The 23,035-nt window shown below is 42.7% G+C and overlaps 1 protein-coding gene across 12 annotated transcripts in view; it reads left to right on the top strand.

The window, feature by feature from the left end:
• The window catches only part of KIF16B (kinesin family member 16B), a 299,987-nt gene that overhangs the window by 164,484 nt on the left and 112,468 nt on the right, over positions 1–23,035 (top strand). For all 12 annotated transcript variants that reach the window (XM_024239081.3, XM_063720677.1, XM_063720675.1 and 9 more), the window contains 2 exons: positions 1,350–1,432; positions 2,904–2,992. In XM_024239081.3, coding sequence (XP_024094849.3) covers positions 1,350–1,432; positions 2,904–2,992 — 172 coding nt within the window. The remainder of the gene's footprint in view (positions 1–1,349; positions 1,433–2,903; positions 2,993–23,035) is intronic.

The following is a 23,035-nucleotide window of genomic DNA, read 5'->3' as shown; positions in this document are numbered from 1 at the left end:
AAAAAACACATCTATAGGCTAAAGTTTTTCCTCTGGCCACCAGTTTGTGACCTTTGGTCTAAACTCTCATACTTGTTCTCCAGTCTTCACAGGCTATTTCATCTATCCAGTATTGATTCTTGATGCTGTTTCAAACATCCTGAACTTTGGATGGACATGATTCTCTCCTCTGTCCTGAGCATAGCAGGCCATTCTCCTGTCTATAGCTTAGACTCTCTCTGCAATTACCCAACATGGAACACTTCCTCTTGCCCTCTGGTTATCCAGTGAGACCCAGCTCAGGTCCTTGGTGCAGAAACCTGTCCCCAGCTACTCCAGGCTACACTCGTCACTTAATCACACACTCAGCTAAGTGTGCTAGACACTTAAGCACTCACCTGTCATTCTTCATGGTTGACTGTCAGTGTATGTGTCTTACCTTCACTGATGCCCTGAGGCATTGTAGAATCTCATACATGGATGGGGCCATACACGTGGCCTCTCATACATGGATGGGACTTCAGAAGAGACAGTGAACCTCTTCTGCAACATCGTTTCTCTTACATGCCTCTGGTGACAAGGAGCTCACAGCCCTGCAGGCACCTGTGCCCGCTTTAGACAGCTGTGACCCTAGAATGGGTTTGTTTGCTTCATCAAGCTGAAATTTGCCTCTTCCCATGCTTTTGTTTTCTTTGGGCATTTCTCTTGAATTCTTTTGCCCCTTGTGGAGTTGTTTTCTGAATTAGGAAGACTCTCATCAATCAAAAGGACCCTTTCTTGTGGGTCTAATGTGGAATTTTAATAGGGTTTTGACAAGAAGCAGTGTTTTTATTTGGAAATAGAGCATAAATACACACAAGTTCTCTCCCGTCAAATTGTGAGGGAGATTTTAGTAATAGTTATCTATATTATGCCAATTCCATATATTTTCTTTTGAAAGCACTTTTCTTTTGAGATTTCTACTTTTACCAGTATCAATAAACATTCCTAAAGTTGTGACCATATGCTTTGCTTGATATTACATCTCTTTGGAGAACCGGTTTCCTTTTTTCTTCCAGACAATCAAAAGTCTAATTATAAGTCTGTTAAGTTTTAAATCTCATGATATGTTGTAATGCTTAGATTCATCACTTCTGCTGGATATTATGGATATGAGGATATTATGTGTGTTGTGACACTCAGCTGTAAAAATAAAGGTATTTCCAGATTTGAAATTGTCTTAAGTAAGCAGACTTTTGAGACTAAAGCTTTCCCTTATTATTTTATAATACACTGGAAATTACATTTCAACAGTAGAATTCCATGTTATGATATTGGCAACTGATTACACTGCTTACTGTAAATTCATTACTGTTTTTGTGTGTTCTCAGGTGCTGTGATTCTCTTGGGAAGAACCAATATGTTTCGCTTTAACCATCCAAAGGAAGCTGCCAAGCTCAGGGAGAAGAGGAAGGTGAGGGACACGGTGTCTCTAGGAGGGAACCACTGATCGGATGTGGGGATGAGTGGGTGGTGGTCACTCTGTTTCCAACCTTTTGACTTTCTGGGGTGCAGAACCATGGAAAAGTAGTTCTGTGATCTGGATTGATTCTAGGGAGATTGTTTCCCAGCAGATGATTGGCTGATGAAGTAAGAGAGCAAGCAAGTAAATTCTAGAGCAGACAAGGAGAAACTGCTCCTCCTAGATCCTTCTCTTCAGCCTTCCACCCTTCCCACCACCAAGGAACTGGGCATCATTTTGCATTAGGTGGAGAGTGACTTCCTTTAATCAGCATCTGTTAGGAATTAACCCAACATTGGAATCACATTAATCCAAAATCAGCCACAGCAAACAGATTTTTCATTGAGGTAGGAAGCGAGAGCAGGGGTGGGTTTAAGACAACTGGGAAAGACTTTGGTTTGGTTGGAAGGGGACGTCTAAAGAGCAGTTTAAGTGCTGACGAGGAAGGAGCTAAGGACCAGAGAAAGAAAGAAAGAAATCTGTTCAGGGACATCATGGCTGGTCCTTAGACTGAAGAAAATAATAAAGGCTACAGTTAATATTTCTACGAGCCAGGAATGGTGCTAAACTTGTACATATATTCTATCTCTTTATCTGTACAGCAGCCGTTAATACCCCCATGCTGTCACCCCCAGGTCAAGATGAGAAACAGACCAAGAGCAACTCTCCCTAACTTGTTCTGTAGCCAGCAAGTGGGGAGCTTTGGCTACAGTACTGACTTGAATACCAGAAGTATTTGCCCTTGACCACTGGTTACCCAGCCTCTCATTTCTGTCTCCTTTATAAGGGATGCCCGAGGTTGCCAGTGTCCTAATTGGAAAATAACAAGAAAGCTGCAAACCTCAGCCTTCTCCTGGGTGGCTTCTTCCAGCCAGTGGAGCCTCTTATCTGCTCCAGCCCAGGGTCTCCCTAGAGGGTCATTTCTGGTACACAGTTTCAGAGGAACAGAGGGAAAAAAACATGTTTGCCAATAGCTTCCCATGGAAGCAAAATAGGTCAAGCTCTTACTTTTGGTCTCCCTTCACCCCTCCTGCCTTCTTCTTTATCACTCTAAGTGTGAGTGAATATCGCTGATTACAGGAGATTGCTGCCTGCCAGGTAATGGACGATGGCAAAGATATTGTGACCCCTTTCCTTGACTTTAACTGGCAGGGGAGACCAACTGGGTTGTGGAATTCCTGATGAATTTCCCCAGCCCTAGAGGGCCAAGGTTCTGCTGTACTTGCAGAAGGCTTTGGTTTGAAATGTATCAGGGCCTTACTGCCCATGATCTACTTTCCTCAGATAGAACAGTTAATTGTGGTGCATGTTAATTAGGAGCATGTGCACCTCGTTGTCTCTCACATGTTGGAAGCAATGAGTCCAGAGCAGTGGCCTTTTCTTCTCTGCTAAGGTAACCATTCTGCCCTGTGTCTGCCCTTAGAGTGGCCTTCTGTCCTCCTTCAGCTTGTCCATGACCGACCTCTCGAAGTCCCGTGAGAACCTGTCTGCCGTCATGTTGTATAACCCCGGGTGAGTGAACAGCAGCATATCCTTCCCTGTGATGATCACTTTTGCATTTATTGTGCCAACTCCGTTATAGTCACAAGATAAAAATAAAACTTCTGCAACGGCGCCTCCTTATCAAATCAGCCGCCGTCATTTTCCGAGTTCCTTTCCAGCCCTTACTATATATGTGCATAATTTTACTTAGTTATAATCACAACATAAACAGTTTTGCATTTTCTGATTTTTCGCTTAACAGCATAATAAGCATTAGTGAGGGTTGTTACAAGCTTCATTATCATTTTCATAACTGTCTAATATTTTAGAGTTGGCACTTTGATTACTCAGTGCATGATCCCTTTGGCTTACGCACTTTTATCTCGTTTTATAAATTATAATAACAGGCAGCCTGATTCTTAGGCCATCCAATAGAGCAGGAAATTATCGTCACTACTTCAAACACTAGGGGACTGCTGAGAGCACAAATGAGAGTGTTTTAAATTGACTTAGTGGCTGGGTGACCTTGGACAGTCAGCTTAACTCATGTCCTTGGTGGCTTCATCAATAAAATGACAGTGATAATGAAAATGCCTAAAAACAGGGAACTTTGAGGGCCCTTTTCGGTTGTGTGAGGTTCCATAATTTTATCTTTCCTACCAGGATAATCTCATGTAAAATAATGGAGGTAAATCAAATGGCTGAACAAGTGAGAAAAAAGTAACAAGAACAACATTTTCTAGAACTGTCATGTATTTAGTAGTTACTATATGCCAGGCACTATGTTAAGCACCTTGAATCCATGATCTTTTAATTCTCACAAACCTATTTCCATTTTACATATGGGAAAACGTTTATACATTTGCTCTCCATCAGTTTCATAGTCAGAGCTGAGGCATACCTCCAGGTCTATCTGATTCCATCACTCATGCTTTGACTATGTCACCTCCTGCACTTGGGGGACTGGTTCCATTTTCCATTGCTCCCTCACCCCCAACCCTGGGATTTCTCACAAACATCGAGACATGTGCTGAAAACCATTCAATCCTTCAGCCTAAGCCAGTGTTCTGGTTTGTGGAAAGCAGGTACCTACAAGGAATTTCTTCAGTGTCATAGGAGGGATCTTTGATCACATTTCTGGATTCCTCATTTTATGGGCCAGCAAGCTGAAGCCCAAATCCAACACCTGCCTGAACTTAAGAAAAAAAGCCATGTAGTAGAGCACTGTGGCTGTGGACTCCTGGGTGCCCCTGCCCCCGCTTTCCAGGATTTCTGGAAGCACCAGCAGTTGACTCCCTTGTGTCAGCCTTTGTCTTTCCTATTTGGTCTTTCCATTTTGTTACATGGTCATTGAGGAAAGTTGTACTCATTAAATAATTCTGTCCTGAAATAAGCCATATCAATCAGACCTCTGAAATGGGAGAACACCCTCAGAGCAACTAAATGATAAGTACTTCAGAGGCACGTTTTGTTGTAGGTCTTCAATTCCTTACAGTAGTTTTAGCAGTTGCCTTTTATTGTGACTGAGATGGAATCACTCATGTTTAAGTTTAATGTAATACACAGATCTTTAGTGTTAACTTCAGCTAAAATAGTGTGATCCCATCTGTTAAATATTGTTTGTCTAGTTAAATTGTCTTGTGATATGAAGAGTGCTAGCTTGGTTTTGTCTCCTGGCCCAGGATCCAGTTCGTTAATCCTGGAATCCAGGTACTACTGTTATTATCCTCCACAGTGGTGGTACCTTTTAATTTGAAGCCATTTGCTAATGTAATATGGTTATTCAACGGCTTTGAAAACCAAAACGTGATCTTCACTCAGCCTTTCCTTTGAGCACAGGGTCACTAGCCATGGGCCTCTCTTTGCCTTACATATACACATGGGATGGAAGTCTTTCTTTTTTCTCCCTAAAACATAGGAGAAAGTGTAGTTCTCTTAAAAGTAATGCCATTTTTTGTTTTTAGTTTAGTTCTCTTAAAAGTAATGCCATTTTTTGTTTTTAGTTTTTAAGTTCAAATAGTTCTTCTCAGTGTTTACAAAATGCAGGTCAAAGTTACTAGTTTTCGTCCTCAAAACTTTTCAGTGACTTTCCATGGTCTAAAAAATAAAGTCCCAGCCTGCACCATGTCACTCGGGCTGTCCACTGTCTGTGCTGGTCTCCGAACCTCTCTCCAGGTGTTCTGAGCTCCAGCTTTCTGCTGTTGTTTTATTGCTCAGTCACATGTGGACTAGCCTGTGCCTCTGGGGCTTTCCTTTGCTAGTTCCAGAGCCTGGGATGCATTTTTGCCTGGCTGCCTACTCGTCCTCCAGGGCATAGTACAGACGAACTGTGCTGTGGAAGCTATTCTTGACTTTCTTCCCCACAACCAAAAATCAATGTCCCTTCTTCACTGTACATTGCTCCATTTCTTTCCTCCTTATTTTGTCTTCTTTGTAACGTATATTCATCTGTCAACAAATCCTCTCTGAATGCCTCCTATGAACCAGTCAGGATTCTAGGACGGGGGCACCATTGCCAGTAATCCTGAGAAGGTCAGCTTGCATGCTTGTTGGAGGAGAGACACAATCAACAGATAATTTAAAAATAAATCCAGGAAGTGAAAATGAAATGAAATCAAATGTATTAGGACAGTGTTTGATGGAGTGATCAGGAATGGCTTCCTGAGGAAGGGATGTTTGGTCTAAGACTTGTATGGAGAGAAAATGACACTCATAAAACAGAAAGGGGGAGAATGGAAAGCATTGAGACAGAAGGGGAAAGCAAGTATGATGGCATCAAAATGAGAAGTGAAGAGGGGGCCAGAGTAGATGGAATATAGTAAGCAAGAAGAAGAGCGGTACAAGTGAGAGTGGGGAGGTCAAGGGCCAGCTAATGTAGGGCTGTGCAGGCAATTGGAAGGGGTTTGACTGTTTTTTAAGAGAGCTGGCAAACCACTAGAATGATTTAAGCAAGAGAGTAACCTGAAGATGTAGTTAATACAAATATTAGGATGTATGCCATTTGGAGAATGTGGCATAGAAGCAGGAGACCATTTAGAAAGCTATTTCTTCAGTCCAAGTGAAAGGTAATAGTGGCTTGGATCTGCACTTTAGCCATAGAAGTGGAGCAAAGTGGAATCAAGGAATTAAGAGTGACTCCCAGGATTCAGATTTAAACAGCTGCTGCAGGTGGTACAATCTTCCCTGAGATGGAGGAGACAGGGAGGACAGGCCTGGGCTAGCAGTCAGGTAAGAACTCTGCTTATGTATACTTCCTATTAGAATGGAAGCTTTTTAAGGTCAGGGGCCTTGTGTTATTCTTTTCTGTATAAGGTGTCATTCACATAACATGCTTAATAAAAATTTTGTGAACAGATTAAGAATAAAATTTTAGTAAGACACATGAGTCCCTTTGGGAAAGGCTTTTAAAATTTCTTTGGGCATGGATGTTCCAGATACTGGAATGAGACATATTATGCAGAGGAATGTGGTTTTGTGGCCTAATCTGTCTGCCTAATCCCAGGGGATACTGCAAGTCCCAGGGGATACTGCAGTTACTTGAATAATCTCAAAATCATGTTCAGGATCTTTAAGCCATAGGTGGGAAGAGGGCCTCATCTTGAAATGAAGAACTAGGCCAAGGCAATCAGAGAATTCAGGAGAAGCAATCTGTTTTAGACTGAATTACAGTTGGTTCTGGATGCATCTGACGCTACCATTATGCAGCCTGTTGACCTGACTTCAAGTACACAGTTTCTCTCTGCTACCCCTTGCATTATTCACTGACACAAATTCAAGTAAAAATTATTTAATACTTCATCATACTTTCTTTCTCTCTGGTTCCCAGGCCCCTGCAACTTGCCACTTGCTGTAGAAAGTAATTGCCCATGAATTTTAGGTGCCTGAGGGATGGGTTTCCAGGGCCAAATCTTCAGTTAGCATTCTTCCCCTTGGTAATGACTTTTAAGTGTACAGTTCAGTAGTGTGAAGTGCATTGACATTACTGTGCAACCAGTTTCATCTTGCAAAACTAAAACTCTGTACTCATTAAATATAACTTCCATTCCCTCCTTCCCCCAAACTCCTGACAATCAGCACACAACTTTTGTCTCCATGAATTTAACCACTTAAGTAGAATCACTGGTGCGTCCTCTTCTCACTGGCTTATTTCGCTTAGCATAATGTCTTTAGTTAATGTTCATCCACCATATAGCATGTGTCAGAACTTCCTTTCTTTTTGTGGCCAAATAATATTCCATTTTATGGATATACCACATTTTGTTTATCCATTCATCTCTTGATGGACTCTTGGATTGTTTTCACCTTTTGGCTATTGTGAATAATGCTGCTATGAACATGGGTGTCCAACTATCTGTTTGAGTCCTTGTTTTCAACTCTTGTGAGTATGTACCCAGAAGTGGAATTGCTGGATCATATGGCAGCCCTATTTTTAATTTTCAAGGAACTGCTATGCTATTTTCCACAACAGCTGCACCATTTTGCATTCCCACCAACAGGGCCCAAGCGTTCCAGTTTCTCCATATCCTCACCAGCACTTGTGATTTTCTGTTTTTATAGTACACATCAAAATGTGTGTGAGGCAGTATCTTATTGTATTCTTTTCATCTTTATTTTCTTCTTCTATTTTCTCAAGAGTGTCCATTGTTGAAAATGGTGTTTAAAAATATAGAAAGAAAATCTCAAAATGTAGTTCCCCCAGTAAGTATAGTAAATAAATGATGAATGTAAATCTAACCTGGATGGATTTCCTGATGATTACATGACCTCTGTCATGTTCTGCCAAGTTCAGTTCAACTAGCTCATTTGCATGTTTCTCAAAACCCAGTCAGTCCAAGGAGTGCCTGTAGCCAAGGAGCAGCATGATCATTCATCCTTGCATTGAAAGGCATTGTTCTGACTTCTCAGGAACTGGCTGGGCAGCACAAGCCCTGGAGAAGCTCACAAGGATCCTAGAGGTGAGGGCCTGAACTGAGGCAGCAGTGGGAGGAACCTAGAAGGGTGAGCTGCAGAGATAGTCAGGGCAGGAAGTCATGAGGTTTGGATGATGAATTGGATATGGGATGTAATGAAGGAAAAGATGTTGACTTCCAGTTTCTGGCTTCAGTAACTGGTTGGGTGCTGCTTGCCACCCAGCTGAAACAGAAATATGGGAGGAGGAGGAGCAGGTTGTCAAGAGGAAGGGAGGATAATCAGTACAACCTTGAAAAACTAGGCCCTGGGCCTTGAACTTTCTCTTGTAAGTGACTATGACTCCGTCAGCGATCAGACACCCCATGGGAAAAGCTCGGGTTTGTGTGGCCTGTCAAAGGCGGTATTTCTCCACTTGGAGGATGAAGGCAGATCCCCCTGTTGAATAAAATAGATGTTCACAGCCCTGCCGTTTTACCTCATTCATTCAGTGGTGCTTGAGGGCCCATCATTTGTCCAGCCCTGTGCTGGGGCTTGAGTGATTGAGACAGACCGAGGCTCAGTCATCTCAGAGCATGATTTAGTGAACAGGGAAGACACTTGTAAAGCCTGTTAGAAATCAGGACGGTGGTAGTATTATCTTTGCACATGCCAGACTTGGATGAGTTTGAAGGTCTTTAAATGAGGGAAAGCCGCACATGTCACCCCAGACCCGTGCTCCCAATGCATTGCATCTCATTGTAAGTCACCTCCTAGGGCACCTACATAGTCACCAAGCCCTGTGAGCAGTCTCTAGCTTCAGCAGGTGACCAAGCCCTGCTGAGAAGTGTGGAGTCTGGAGACTCTTAACCCCATATTTGCCTCGTCACCTCTCCAGGACCAGTTTTAACAGGAATCAAAAGCATTAGATGGCACCTCCTACTCAAACAGACTTGTTTCAGAGCTTTCTTCTGCTCTTTATTACTTTCCCCCTCTTAGACCAAACTAGGGGCTGACCCTCTTAATTGTTGTGTAATACAAAGCAGGTGTCTATTAAATGTTTGCTTCCCTGCCCTCTCCAGCATACACAAACACAAACACGCCTCCTGGCCTCCTTCTCTGTGCTAAGCCCTCATGCTGGCTTCTGCCTAACAATGCTGGGACTCCCCTCCCTTGCCCAGGTCCCTGTGAAGCCGCCTGCTTTCCTGTCGGTTGATAACAGTCATCACCCACTCTATCCCTTGGGAATTTTTTTCCTTCCGCAATTGGCTCCACATGAGTACTTTGTCTTCCTAGCACTCTTCCTCTTGTTGCCCCCACCTTCAGCAAGTATATAGGGATCTTTCACTCTGGGAAATCTTGTTGTCCATCACTACCAAAGAACATGTAGGACAGATTTTTTTTTCCTTAAATGGACAATGTGGTCAGTACATGAGGAGCAACAAATGTTGCAGAGCTCCAATTGGCATGGTTCCCACTGTGATTCCTGACTTTCTCTATCTGATGGCACAGGGAAGACTTGTGGGCCTGCCCCTGGAGTCCTGTCCCTGCCGTGAACCTGAGGAAAGAGCTCAGCACACCTCCTTAGCCCTTCCTGGTCACCCCCTCCTCCTCTTCTCAGCATCTGGCCTGGCCCCTCAGTACCTACCAGGTGGTGACTTCCAAGCGTCAAGCTGATCATCTCTGACTTTGTTCTCCAATGTTATTTTCAGTTACTTTCCACTCGGAACTTTATCCTGTGATTTACGTGTGTCACACCTTTCTCCAGGCCTCTGTAACACTGTCTGTGACACCTTCCCCCTCTTCTTCCCTTGGCCAGTCCTCTTCCTCTTTTGAGCTGAGCATAGAGTCGTATCCTCAGGAAGCTTTCTGGGCATTTCCAGTTGGAGCTAAGTGCTTCCTGTGTATCCTCTCACAGGCATTTTGTGCATTCCTGTATCTTAGCTCTTTCCAAATTCGTTCATTTGATGTTTGTGTATTTAATTGATGTAGGCTTCTTGAGGGCAGGCAGTATGCTTCATTTATCTTTGAATCTCCAGAAGACCCCACAGAATGGGCACCTCACAAATATTCATTGAGCTGTAGGTTTTGGCCAGCACACGTGCTCCCAGCACAAAGGATGTGTCTGCCCTCTCACAGGTCTGCCCAGGTCTTTTGTCAGTGGTCCCTGTGCACTGTTTCCTATCTACACATTACTTGGCCCCTATCTTTGTGAGTCTCTCACCCACACAGATGTGTTTCTACACGTTTGGTGGCATTACAATTACCATACCTCTTGGTTTCTTTGGTATTGTGTAGACCTGAGTATGTTTTTGCAATTGACTGAAAAATTGCTGCATAGTACTCAGTTTTTCCCAGAACAAAGCTCTCCAAAAGAATGACTGGTTTGCAAATTATTGTATCCAGTAAGCTCCAAGTTATCTTCAGAGCAATGTGATTTTTGTCTTTGTTCAGCAGGCCATCTACTAATTTTCTAAACAGCCCATGTCTAAAAAATACCCTGTGCTCTGAATTATAGTAAGATTTGCAGTTTTAAAAGCAAAGTTCTTGTTCCCCAAGAACATTGTATCGGCCTGACTGGGCACATAGAGTTGGAACATAGTTTGGGAAATTACTGCTGGCCCACACCTCAAGCTCCCTGGAAGCCGTGATTTGTACGCACACATGCGTGATACTTGGTGCCAGAGAATTTTTGGATTAGGCAGAGAAGCCTGGTGACTTCCTTTGGGAGTTAGCTCCACATTGGAGAGGTGCCCAGCCAGGGTCTTTGCCAGGAGATAATTTTCCTGCAGGGGAAACATTCCTCCTCAGCTGGTGCAGCGTCTTTAAGAAGAAACCAAGCCGACTGCTCAAGCCTCCTCTGCCTTGCTTTGAGACTGCAAACAGGCAGCTAATTTGGCAAGATGCAGAGGCTTTCACAGCTTCTTGAAAGTGCTCAAAGCAAAATTAGATAACTTCCAAGATCATTTCAGTCTTGAAAATAAGAGAATTTTTCACTGGCACATTAGCCTTCTCTGGGCACTAACCAGTGGTGAGCCCATTTAAATGGATGTATTTGAATAATTAAATTCTAAAGAGGAGAAACACCTAGCTTTCAAACCCAGTTAGACTAAAAAATATCAGAAATCAGGATCAAACCTGTATCTGGGAGCCACTGAAGGAGCGTCATCCCAAGGAGTGCAGCAGCCTGAGGGGGTTTGGTTAGCATCAGGGCCAGTGCAGACCCGGCAGCCATGGAAGGCCCCTAACTCAGAGGGTGGTCTGAAGTTACCGATGATCAAGGAAGAAGATGAATGAGTAATACTTAAATGTATCTTTTACTTTAATGTGTTCATTATGGAAAATTTAGAAATCACAAGCAAAAAAAAAAAAAGAAGTGACTACAGTTAACATGCTACTATACTTTCTAGCCCATACCTCTTTCTTCCACTGTCCATCTCTTTTTGTCTCTGCCTCTCCGTGTGTAGATGTACACACACATTTATATATGTACACATTTATATATATACATTTATATTTTATATCTTTTACCAAGATGGAATAATATTGGACTTGAGAGGTTTTTGCACTTATTATTTTTTCTTTCATAAATTTTTTTACATTATTTTAATGTCCATATGATATTCCATTGTATGACTATTCCATACCTCAGTGCTCCCCATCCTTTTTGGCATCATGGACCAAGTTTCATGGAAGACAGTTTTTCCAGAGACAGGGACAGAGGAGGGGGTTGGGTGGTTTCAGGATCAAACTCTTCCACCTCAGATAATTAGGTGAGTCTCATAAGGAGCGCGCAACCTAGATCCCTTGTGTGCGGAGTTCGTGATAGGGTTTGCGCTCCTATGCAAATTGAATGCTGGTACCAGTCCGCAGCCTGGGGATTGGGGACCCCTGCCGTACCTTATTTAACATCTATTGGTAGGCATTTTGTTATCTGTTTTTTAACTATCACAAGTTATTGGTCTGAAGAGCTTTGTAGCTAAATCTTTGCATTTTCTCATGATTAATTCCTCAGCAGGGAGGAGGTAGCCATAGAATTGCCAGGCCAGAGCGCATATAGTTTTAAGGCTCTCAATGCATATCCACAAATTATTTTACAGATTGTTTATACGTATATCACCACCATTCCCACTGATAGATGAGACTATCCTTTTTATTTTTATTTTTTTTCAAGCTGAAAATGGGCCTTCTTAGAGTGTTGAATGTGTCAATATAATTACACCCTCCTAGACACAGTTCTAGGCTGTATTCACAGGCCCTAGAGTCTAGGGAATCTGGCTAACAGGGGCTGTCTCTAAAAGCAAGCCCTGGGCATCCTAGTCATCACCAAAGACTCACCAAACTCCTAATTCGTTCTGTGCTGAGCTACTTGCTGTACTAGAATGCTCTATGAGATTAGCATCAGCCTTCCTGGTGCTTTCAGATTAAGAATGGAAATGGATTTCTGGAATGTAAAGCTGGAAAGAACTAGACTCCAAATGAAGAGTTCTGGGATTTGAATACAAAGAGCCAAAGGCACCAAGGGGATAGTGAGGGCTTCTCCCCAGATGACAACATTTATATGAAAGGAAATAGTTTTGTTTTCCTCCCAGTGTCCCACTCCTTCCCTATTTCTTTCATATCTTCTCCCTTCCCTCCCCTCCCCTCCCTTCCCCTTCCCTCCCTTCTCCTCCCCTCCCTTCCCCTCCCCTTCCTCACCTCCTTTCTTTCTTGACTAAACTGGGAGGATGAATACGTCACATTAGGGAGAGAGTAAGAAGACACCAATGACAGGGTTATGCCCTTTGTTGTACTGAGCCTTAGCTTTGCTGTCCATGACTGTACACTTCCAGAAAACAGACATAGAATCTAGTTTGTTGTTTACTCAGTGCACAGCAGCATACCTGGAACTTATACGTCTAATAAACATGAACTAAGGGGAATGCACTTTTCCCCTTTGCTTTCTAACAATGTAGAAAGGGCTTCAGAAACAGAATCTGCTGGTAGCTGGAGATATTCTCAACAAGGTTTGCACCTTCATATGAGGTGGTCATGGTCCCCACTGCATGTCCTGGGAGAGAAGAAGACCACATTCCCTTGCAAGAACACTTTTCTCTTCTCGCTCACTCGCTGCTACTTTATAAATTGTCTTATCCTTTTTTTTTTCTTCCTCATCTTGAGCATGGACATTTTATACATGGAGTTGGCAGTATTTATGTTGCTGGTAATTTGGTAGTTAGCCTGTGTTTTAGTTGATGGTTATTTACTGTGTTTATCTCTGCTGGTTTATTTTATTGGGCCTTACCATTTTTCAAAAGTTTAGTTTGCTGCAAGGCTGGTTTCTTCTCTGGTTTTTGGTCTCAGTTGTCTTGCGTTTTTATGGACCATTTACTAACTTTACAGTTGGCTATAGATTGCCTTAAATAGCTTGTTAAGATACACAATCTTGGGGAACATGTGATGAAAGCAACTGAAAGAAGTGGGCTTCTTCCTCCATTAACTGAGATTAGTGTTAATTACAGACTTTGCTTTTTTCCTTTTTGTCCTTGAATATTATTCCACTGTGAGCCACTTTAACTGATGAGCTTTGGGTGTTTTCTGTTTTCAAAGTAGGTGGGGAGATGAGTTCTTAAATTCAAAGAACAATCTGTCTTTATTCAGTTACTTCAGATTGTATTGTCTGAGTGGTGGGATGCATTTTGCTTCAGCCATTTTATAACCGCACAATCTAAAACTGAATTGTCAAGGTCAGATGAGCAAATGAGACTGTTCTGGTGAAATGATGAATGGCAGTTATAGGCAATGGTGGGAGAAAGTAGGTTTCCTCTTAGTCCTCCTTGGCAGCATGATTTTCCTTGGCAGTAACATATTAACTTGATTACATGTCACCGGCTCTGTAATTTGTTAACTCATTTGATTAGAACATGTTGCTAATTCAGTCAAGGTTTCCAGTTGTACACATTCATTTTTGCTTCTGGATCTTTGCATATGCTATTCTCTCCTTCTAGAACACTTGTGCATTTGTCCACCGGCCCTTCACATGACTGAATCCTACGTCATCTCCAAAATCTCCATGTAAATGTTACTTCCTCAAAGAGGATTTACCAAACCCAGTCCAAATTTTACCTCCTGGGCTACTTATTCATAGCATCCTCTATCTTTTCTTGTTAGCAGCTTAAGTAGTTGGTGATTATATCTGTTTGTGCAACTGTCTACTCTTGGTCTCTGTATTTAGTGGTAAGTGAAAGAGTCTGGTTTTTTCAGTACTGTATTCCGACTTCTAAGTAGGTGTTTAAGGGAATAATTCTTGACTGAATGTGTGTATGTGTGAACTGTTTCCAGACAAGGAACTTCCATACCCTCCTTTTATCACTGACCATGACTCTTAATCTGCAATGGCTGGCTTCCAAGTTAGTGACACCATATGTTTAGCCAGCAGCAGCAACTCCCATATCTCATGACCTAAGGTTAATTGTCATCATTGTTAGAAATAAATTTAAATGAACCACAGATTGATAGAAGCAAAGCAGAAGTAAAACAGTTGCTATAACCAGTGTAGATTAAAAAAATTATTTTAAATAGGTAGTTACTCTCATTATAAAGTGAAATGCTTATTATAAAAAGTAACACATTCAGAAATGAATAAAGTAATCACAAGTATTCATAATCTTTTCACCAAGAAAATATGACTGGTTTATATTTGTAATATTTGCTTATATTTTAAGTACATATATTTAAGTGTACATCAAATATTGTAATTATGCATTATATAGAGTATTTAAAAAACAGAATTGAGATTGCACTAGATATACAGTTTCTACTTTTTTTAAAACATTTAATTGTGTGCTTTTTCTCACGCCATTGAATATGATTCTTCATTTTATGTTTATATCATTATTGATTTAACTTTTGACTAATCATTAAGGACACTCAGAACTATTTCCTTTTTTTCCATGTAAATTGTTGATAACATTTCAAATAATTCTTTATATAAATCTTGGTCTACTTTGTTGTCAGCTAAATCCACACCCAGAATTCTTTCTTTGATGGCAGCTGCTGCTTAAATTAAAGCAACATGGGGAAGAATAAGGAGGGAAATGTCAGGGAGAGAAATAAGGAAAGGAAGAAGTATACCACCGGGTTGGAGACCTAGAAAAGAAAATGCACTGCAACAGAGAGCTGGGCATGGCAGACAGGCTGGTGCCCCGAGACCTCTGGCAGTCCTGGTCTGGGATACAGAGGCGCACATTTTCAGCATTGCCTGGTTAGGCGCGTTGGCATGTCTTTCACATGTGCAATCTCAGAGGCGTACACATGTGTCAGGTGGACTTGCAGAGCTCTTCACTTCAACAGTGTATCATCATGGCAGAGGAACTGCGGTACCTTTTATGAGTCTTTTTTGCATCTTCAAGTTTCCCTTCTCTGTTCTTTCTTTTCCCTCTACCCACAAATGTGCACAGTGTTTCTTTCCTTAAACCAGCCTCTTCTTGGGCCACCCACTACAGACGTCACCAAAATGGCTTTTCAGGTTAATTTCCCATGTACATTTCCAACAATATGAAATTGTGTACATAAATCATGGTGCATCTATGTTATAGAATTCCATGATATTGATATTAAACTATGTTGTAGAATAATAGTTAATGATTTGGTGATTTGTCCAAGGTGTATATTATGAGGAAATGATTAAAAAATAGACTGTCTGATAGGCTCTTCTCTGTGAGTGCATCTGTATGGCCAGAAAGGCTGAGGGCTGGGAACAAAATAAAGGAGTCATGTTGTAAGACACTTACCTGTGCTTTCTAAATTTTTTGCAGTGAATTATTCTAAACTTGAGAGTGTGCAGGGTATTAAAAGTTATTTCTTATGGCAAAGAGATGGACATCAGTTGACACCATCTCCTCACTCAGGTGGTCTGTAACTCCTTGTCATTGTGTTTCTGGCTGTGAAGCTCATGCCACTGACTTCAAAACGCTACCCATAGAAATCACTGGTTGAAACCTACTCTGTGCCTTACAGAAAGCCCTCAGGATACACGGTCAGCCAAGGTGGGGATCTCTGTCTTCTGAAAACCCCAGTGGAGGGGGAGACAACCTCTGCCCTCTGTGACCTGAAAGGCCCTGAGTGGTATCCACCCTAGCTCCCTCTTGGGCCATGATTCTTCTCTTGTGGCCATCCTCCCTTGGTTTCTTCTCCTGTTGGCACCATGTAGTCCTTCTGTACTTCCATTGTCCTGCACACGTCCCCTCCTGGCCTGTGGCCTGGCTCATCCCTCATGTTGGCACCAGATGCATCTTCCTGGCCACTCCCTTCCTTCATGCAGCTCTCTCCTGAATGTCCTTTTCTTAGTCCTTCCTCTTCCCCCGCTTTATGCTTTTTCATAGTACTTGTCTCATGGCATACTCATTATGTATTAGTTAGCTCAACCCCACACTGGTATAGAGGTTTATGAGAGAAGAGACTTGATTTCTTTTGCTGAGACCACAGTGCCTAGGATAGTGCCTGGCATGTTGACCAGGTGAATTATGGGTGAGTGAACCACCAGTTCCTGAACATCCTGCTCCGTGCTGTGATAGAGGACTCACGGGCAGAGGAGGCGGAAGAGAAGCTTGCCCAGGAAGGTGCCCTCGAGAGTGTGTCATCTGGACCTTTAATACTCAGCTCACAGTCCAACTTCCCTGTTATTTCTCATCACTTCCCTTTATTTAATCAGAGCAGTAGCCAGCTGAGGCTCTGTATAGCTTCCTCTGTGTACCTCTCATTTGTCTTCCTTCTATTTTTCTTTCACTGGATTTTCCCCCACCCACACTATGCTCATCACAATTCTATCCATTTTTCAAGGCCAAGCTCAGACAACACCTCCTCTGCAAGGCTTCCTCTCATCCCTATAAATGCTGTCCCTCCACCCCATCTCCTGTTGAAAACATGCCCTTTCCCACTGGTCTCCTTACATTCTGTGTGATCGATATATGAGCATGTTTTCTTTCACTCTGTTTCACTAACTTAAGAGTACCAAAGACACGCTGTCCATTCTTTATTCTACTCAGAGTCCTGCCTGTTCACAGCAGGTGCCAGGACAAGTTTTGTTTTATGTGTAGAATGCATGGCTGAAGGAAGTGGAAGGAAAATTATGTGGTGCATTCTTCTGGTTTATCCAATGGGAAGAGGTATATTTTGTAATGATGGATCATTTTTAACTTTTGAGAGGCTCCTTCTGGGATAAAAAGTACCATGGTTTGGTTGAGAAGGTGAGATAGAATTCCAGGCTGGGTAGAAGATTGGATGAGGAGTTGGAAGAGGTGGGCTTGAGTCCTGACTCTTAAAAGGAGGTCACCTGGGCCCTCTCTCTCACACTCTATGGGCCTCATTCTCCTGGCCTGTAAAATAGGATGGAGGGGGCAGGGGAGGTGGGGTGTGTACGAGTTCAGTGTATGATCTATTTCAAGTGTCTATCCAGTTCAGACTGCCCGCGATCCTCTGGCTTGATTAGGAAAGCCTCTGGGTTTCACATCTATGGTCCTAGCTGTCATTTTCAGAGCAAGTTATGCCATTGCTATGAGAAATAGGCTGGGGAGAAACTTAGTGAAAATGCTTATGATATCAAATTTTATTATGTTTTAAAAAACCAATCCTTTTTTCTTAGGGCACTTTCCATTTGCAATGCAAAAGGCTTAAGACTGGCTCCTTGGAAAGTCTTTAGTGAGTACCTTCTAGACCAGGGATTTGGAAATTTATTAGAAAACCATTCCCAGAGTGCTTTGAATTGTTAAGTTATAAACTCTGACATTTACTTAAGAGGGTTTAATTTCACAATCTTCTAGATTAAATTGCATTGTGAGACTTCTTGTATCCCACCCCCATCTTGATACACACCCCTTGAATTGTAATTTTATGTAAGCCTGCCTACTGTGGGATACCCTGACAATGATTTGAAAAAAGGGTGAGTGGGAGTGAGTAGTGTAGAAATTCTAATTGTCTCTACAAAACAGCTATTCCTAGCTTTCTAATGAAAGTTTACCTGAGAGCTAATTCACACAGGAAAGACTTCAAGGCCTTTCCATGAAGAGTTGGAAACCTGATGGATGGCTGGGTTCTTCTTTTCATCAGTCTCCCAGAGCCTACCCTGGGTGAAATAACTGCTTTCTGCTTAGCCTTCAAGGAACATCTAGAATGTTAGGTTCACAAGGCTAGGAAGAAGATTGGATAGGACAAGCACAAACCCCTTCACCCAAATTCAAACATTCTCTTTAGTCTTTAAGATCCCCTAGTGTCCATGGGATTTGCTCAGTTGTGAGGTGCTTGAGGAGGATGAAGTTTCCTAGGGGATGGTAGCATGGTGAAAAGCTCAATCATTTTTGTCTAGACCACTGAAGAACCCTCTGTAGTCAGAACTAAACCCTAGTGAAGCATCAGGGAAAGGTGAAACACCATCCACTGAGTTCTAGTCCTTTTCTGGTTCTCTGGACTGAGGAATACTACTGAGCATTCCAGGCAAAAGGCCAGGAGTTCTTTCAAAGACGACATATGCTTTATCAGAACTAGCTGCATAATTTGCAGAGTTCAGTACATATTGAAAGTTGGGCCTCTTGTTCTAATATCATTAAGAATTTCAAGATGGCCACAGCAGAGCATCAAATATGGGACCTGTCTGAGCACAGGGCCCTGTGCAGCTGCATGGGTTACATGCCCATTAAGTAATCCCTATATTTGACAGTAGCCTAAAAGTCATGTAGGAAAAAGCCAGGCCTACGCATTGACCAAGAAGTTTTTCCTTGTCTGATCATGTGCCCACTGAGATAATAGAGTAATATCCATGCCAGGAACTTTACCAATATGACTGTCCCATAGGGAGACCACCTCTGTTGCCAGGGGGTCTCACTTCCGTGCATGTTGTGGGCTGGACTCAGCTTCCGTTACCCTCCCTATCTACCCTCACTGCAACTGCCTGCTCAAGCATTGACTGGACCTGGGTAGTCATACTCTGTTTAGAAACTGAAACGACATCATAGGTACAACACGAGTCACCATGAAGACACACAAGGATGCAAGTATTTATGCTTTCAGTTCATATAAATCTTCCTCACTTCTCTCTCCTCCCTCCTTCCTCCCTCCCTCTTTATGGTATAAGCTGAGAAATTCCCACCCCCTCATTTTTTTTATTGCCGATGATAACAGGAAGATTAATTGAAGTATGTGCAGTTATACCTAAAAATGGTAGGTCTCTTTTAATGTAAAAGAAAAGGCTATCTCTGATTTTAAAAAAAATAGGTTGTATGCTGTGCTTTTTTTGTTGGACTTAACACAGTAAATATACTTCCAAGTGTCATTTTAAAATGCTAAAAACACCTGCAAAAATGACATCATTTGTGGTTTCCTTTTAATTATAACATTTGGGAAATTAGAATGGGGGACCACGATAATTCCAGTAAAGTAAGATAATGAATTACACATATTTAAAATAAAGCCACCTTCAAATACAATTATTCTTGATGTTCTCTCCTAGATAATGACACACTCACGTTTATATTTTACAATCTACTGAGGTTTACTATCCCAAATAATTATCATTGATTATGGAAATAGGTGCATTTTCGAGTATGATTAGTAAATATGTAATATTTAACAGAAATGATCCAGTGTGAGCAGCAACTCATATCACTGCATATCTAAAAATCTCTCTAACTTTGGAATGACTCTCCCCTCATACTGTTTGTGATTTAAGACTGAACATCTTTATGGTATTTTTTGTTTGTTTTTTAAATGTTACTCTTATTTTTGAGGAAACAGGTATCATTATATACCAAAGGCATTTTGCTTTCAGTAGAAAACAACCAAAGTTTCTACCTATTTAGAGACTGGTCACAGAAAGAAAATCACAAGTCTTCATTAAGAATTAAAATGAGAATCTCTCTCTGATTTCTGACTCAGTACTTTACAGTACTACCTTCAGGGGCCAGAGCAACGGCCTCAAGTGCCTGATCTTGACAACTTCCCTTAATGCACATACTTCCCCTTCTCCATCCCAATCAGACACTCTAAAGTGAAGGCTTCCCCTGAGGAGGACCTGTGATTTCACCAATCCAGAGACTCTTAGATCCTCCTCCAAGCTGCTCCAGACCACCCTTCCTCTGCCCGCTGGAGCACTTTTGAGCCTCACTTGGGACCGCTGCCTGTCCCACTTTTTGCCTTTCGCACTCTTTGCCTGTCCGTACAGTTGCCTTCTCCTCCCCTTCCAGACATTTCTTTCTAGGCCTTTCATCATTCTAAGTTGTGATGTTATCTTCAGTGATTCTTTGAAACTAACTCATCCTGCAATCTAGTTACTTAAATAGCACTCCCTTCTTCAGCATGGAGACTTTCTTTGACTTCTTACTTTTCCTGTAAGCCTTGTCTTGTCTCCACTTACTTCCCTATCCAATTAAGTCCCTTATCTCCAGCACTTGAACCATCCACTTCCCAGATCATCAGATGATCCTTCTGTTCTTCCACTTACGTGAGTCCCATTGATTCTAGAACCATTGAGCTGTCTCCCTGCCCCAAGCCTGTACCTAGACATCTAAGCTCAGTGCAACCGAGAAAACCACACCAACACAGAGATCAGTGCCCCTGTAAATTAATAGTCTCTAAGCTTGAATGATGCCCAGCCAGCCCTTTCTGCTCATTTCCTCCATCAGTTCTCTTGCCCACCGGCCCCTTCATTATTACAAATAATGTTCCTGACTCTTTTACTTCTAACCCTGCTATTATTTCTCCTCACTCTTATGAAGAGGAGTCATTAGGCAGAGGAGCTTGTTCCTGACTCCATATAGAACACAGGAGTCCTAAGAGAGCAACACCTTTAAATCCTATGTCTGCTTTGCATTCATCCTTTTCTTCTTCTTCCTGTCTCAATGAAAAAACTCCCCTTTTGCCTTTCTCAGACTAACTTCCCCTACCTGTACTATGGATCCTATAGGATTAATAGCTAGTATTTATTAACTAAGTTAATAGTGGTTGTGAGTACTCTCATTGGATCCTCTCACCCACTGAGGACTAGGATTATTTTTGAGCCTGTGTTCAGATGAGGTAATTGAGGCATAGGAAGGTTGAGAGATTGTCCCTTGGTCATATGGAAGCCAGAATTTGGTCTGGGCTGCACCCATGCCCGAACCCTTGCTCTCAGCTATGGCACTACCCTTTCCTTTCCTGCCCGCTCAGAGACCTCTCTGTCTATCAGATATTCCCAGCCTCTTCCCATTTTTTCACTCAATCTCTCTGTCTCCTGCTTGTTGATACAAGTTTAAATAGGCACAAGTCTATTTCATCTGTTAAAGTGAGCACCCATTCTCCCAAAACCACCACCTCCCCTTTACAACTAAACCTACCAAGAAAGCGCTCTACTATATTTACATTCACCGTCTCCAGGTTCCTCTCACTCACTCGTCAGACCTCTGCAGTCCAGCCCCAGCCCCAGCCCAGCAAAGGTCTCTCCAAGATGAACCTCCACGTCATGAAGGTCATTGGGTGCTCCTTGGGCTCTGCATTTTACTTGGCATTCCTGGGTTATTCCATGCTACTGATCTCTGTCTCTTTCTTTAGACACCCTCTTCCCTCTGCTTTCATATGTCTGCTCTTTCCTGATTTTTCTCTGTGTCTCTAACTGCTCACTCCCAGCCTCATTAGAGGGTCATTTATCTCTGCCCGTCACTGCGAAGTCTGTAATCTTTCTGACTTTGCAGTAAGCTCCTTTATTTTCCTTCTACATGTGTGTCCTGGGTAACCTCACCCACTCTTGGGGCTTCAGTTCGTCTACATGCCAGTGAAGGCCAAGTCCATACCTTCAGCCTTGATAAGGGCCTGCATACCAGCTCGATGCATGTTTCGTGCTGCCTGCTGGACATCTCAGTTGGATGACCCTTTGTAAACATTGGATTCTATATATGTAAAACTGAGCTTACCTTGAGAGCAGGACAGAGAAGAGATTAAAATTGTGGGCTCTAGAATCAAACCTGATTCTGCCAGTTACTAGTAATGTTGCCATTTCTCATGTGTGAAATGGGAACAGTGACCTCACAGGGTCGTTATGAGAATTAAATTCACAGTACCTAGAGCAGTGCCAGGTATGGAGTGAGTCCCCCGTGGTCGTTAGCTTTGGTGAGTGTCAACCACTGCCCTGGCCTCTCCCACCTTGAGCACCAGCACTGCTACAGCTGCCACTCCCCAGGCCCCTCCTTCCCCACTGCTCTCCTCATCTCAGTGAACCACAGCAATGCGAGGCAACACTCAGCCCTCTATGTGTCCAGGTGCCAGGTAGGCATCTTACTTGTCGTGTCTCACTTGATCCTGGCTACAGCCCTTTGAGGTGGGACCTGTTACATTCTTCAGCCTTTAGAGCAATGAAGCATTCAAGGTTAAATAACTTGTTCATGGTCTCAGAATACTAGAATTTGTATTCAGACCTGCTGATCTCTGGGCTCAGTCTCTTTGTAGTTATGTTCTGCCCTCCTACCCCCCTATAGGAGTTGGACAGAAACCTGAGGGTCATCTTTGACTTTTTCTTTCTCTTTACCACCCCCACCAAAATGCCACCAGTTGCCAAGTTTTGTCAGTTCGACCTGCTGAGTATCAGGAGAGAGCTTCACTTCTTTATCCTCTCACCAGGATAATAAATTTCTGAGTTTTAATATCTAATGTGACAGTTTAACTGAGCACCTATTTTTTTTTTTTTTTGAGACGGAGTTTCGCTCTTGTCCCCCAGTCTGGAGTAGAGTGGCGAGATTTCAGCTCACTGCAACCTCCGCCTCCTGGGTTCAAGCCATTCTCCTGCCTCAGCCTCCCGAGTAGCTGAGATTACAGGCGCCCACCACCATGCCTGGCTAATTTTTGTATTTTTAGTAAAGATGGGGTTTCACCATGTTGGCCAGGCTGGTCTCAAACTCCTGACTTCAGGTGATCCGCCTGCCTCAGCCTCCCAAAGTGTTGGGATTACAGGTGTGAGCCACCGTGCCTGGCCAACTGAGCACCTACTTTTTAAAAATTGAGCACAGTGTCAGGTACTGTGCTAGGCAAGAGGCTACAACAGTCTATAAGAGAGATGTGGTCCCTGTCCCCACCAGGCTCCTGATCAGTAAGTGACAGTCAGTGTGTCACACATGAGCATGGGGTTCTGAGCCCAGAATTTGGTAGTACCTAGGATCAAGGCAAACAGTTGTCCGGGGTCCTGCTCTG

The sequence above is a fragment of the Pongo abelii genome, chromosome 21 (genome assembly GCF_028885655.2).
Source record: "Pongo abelii isolate AG06213 chromosome 21, NHGRI_mPonAbe1-v2.0_pri, whole genome shotgun sequence".
NCBI lineage: Eukaryota > Metazoa > Chordata > Mammalia > Primates > Hominidae > Pongo > Pongo abelii.
This window is presented reverse-complemented; position numbering and strand designations above follow the sequence as displayed.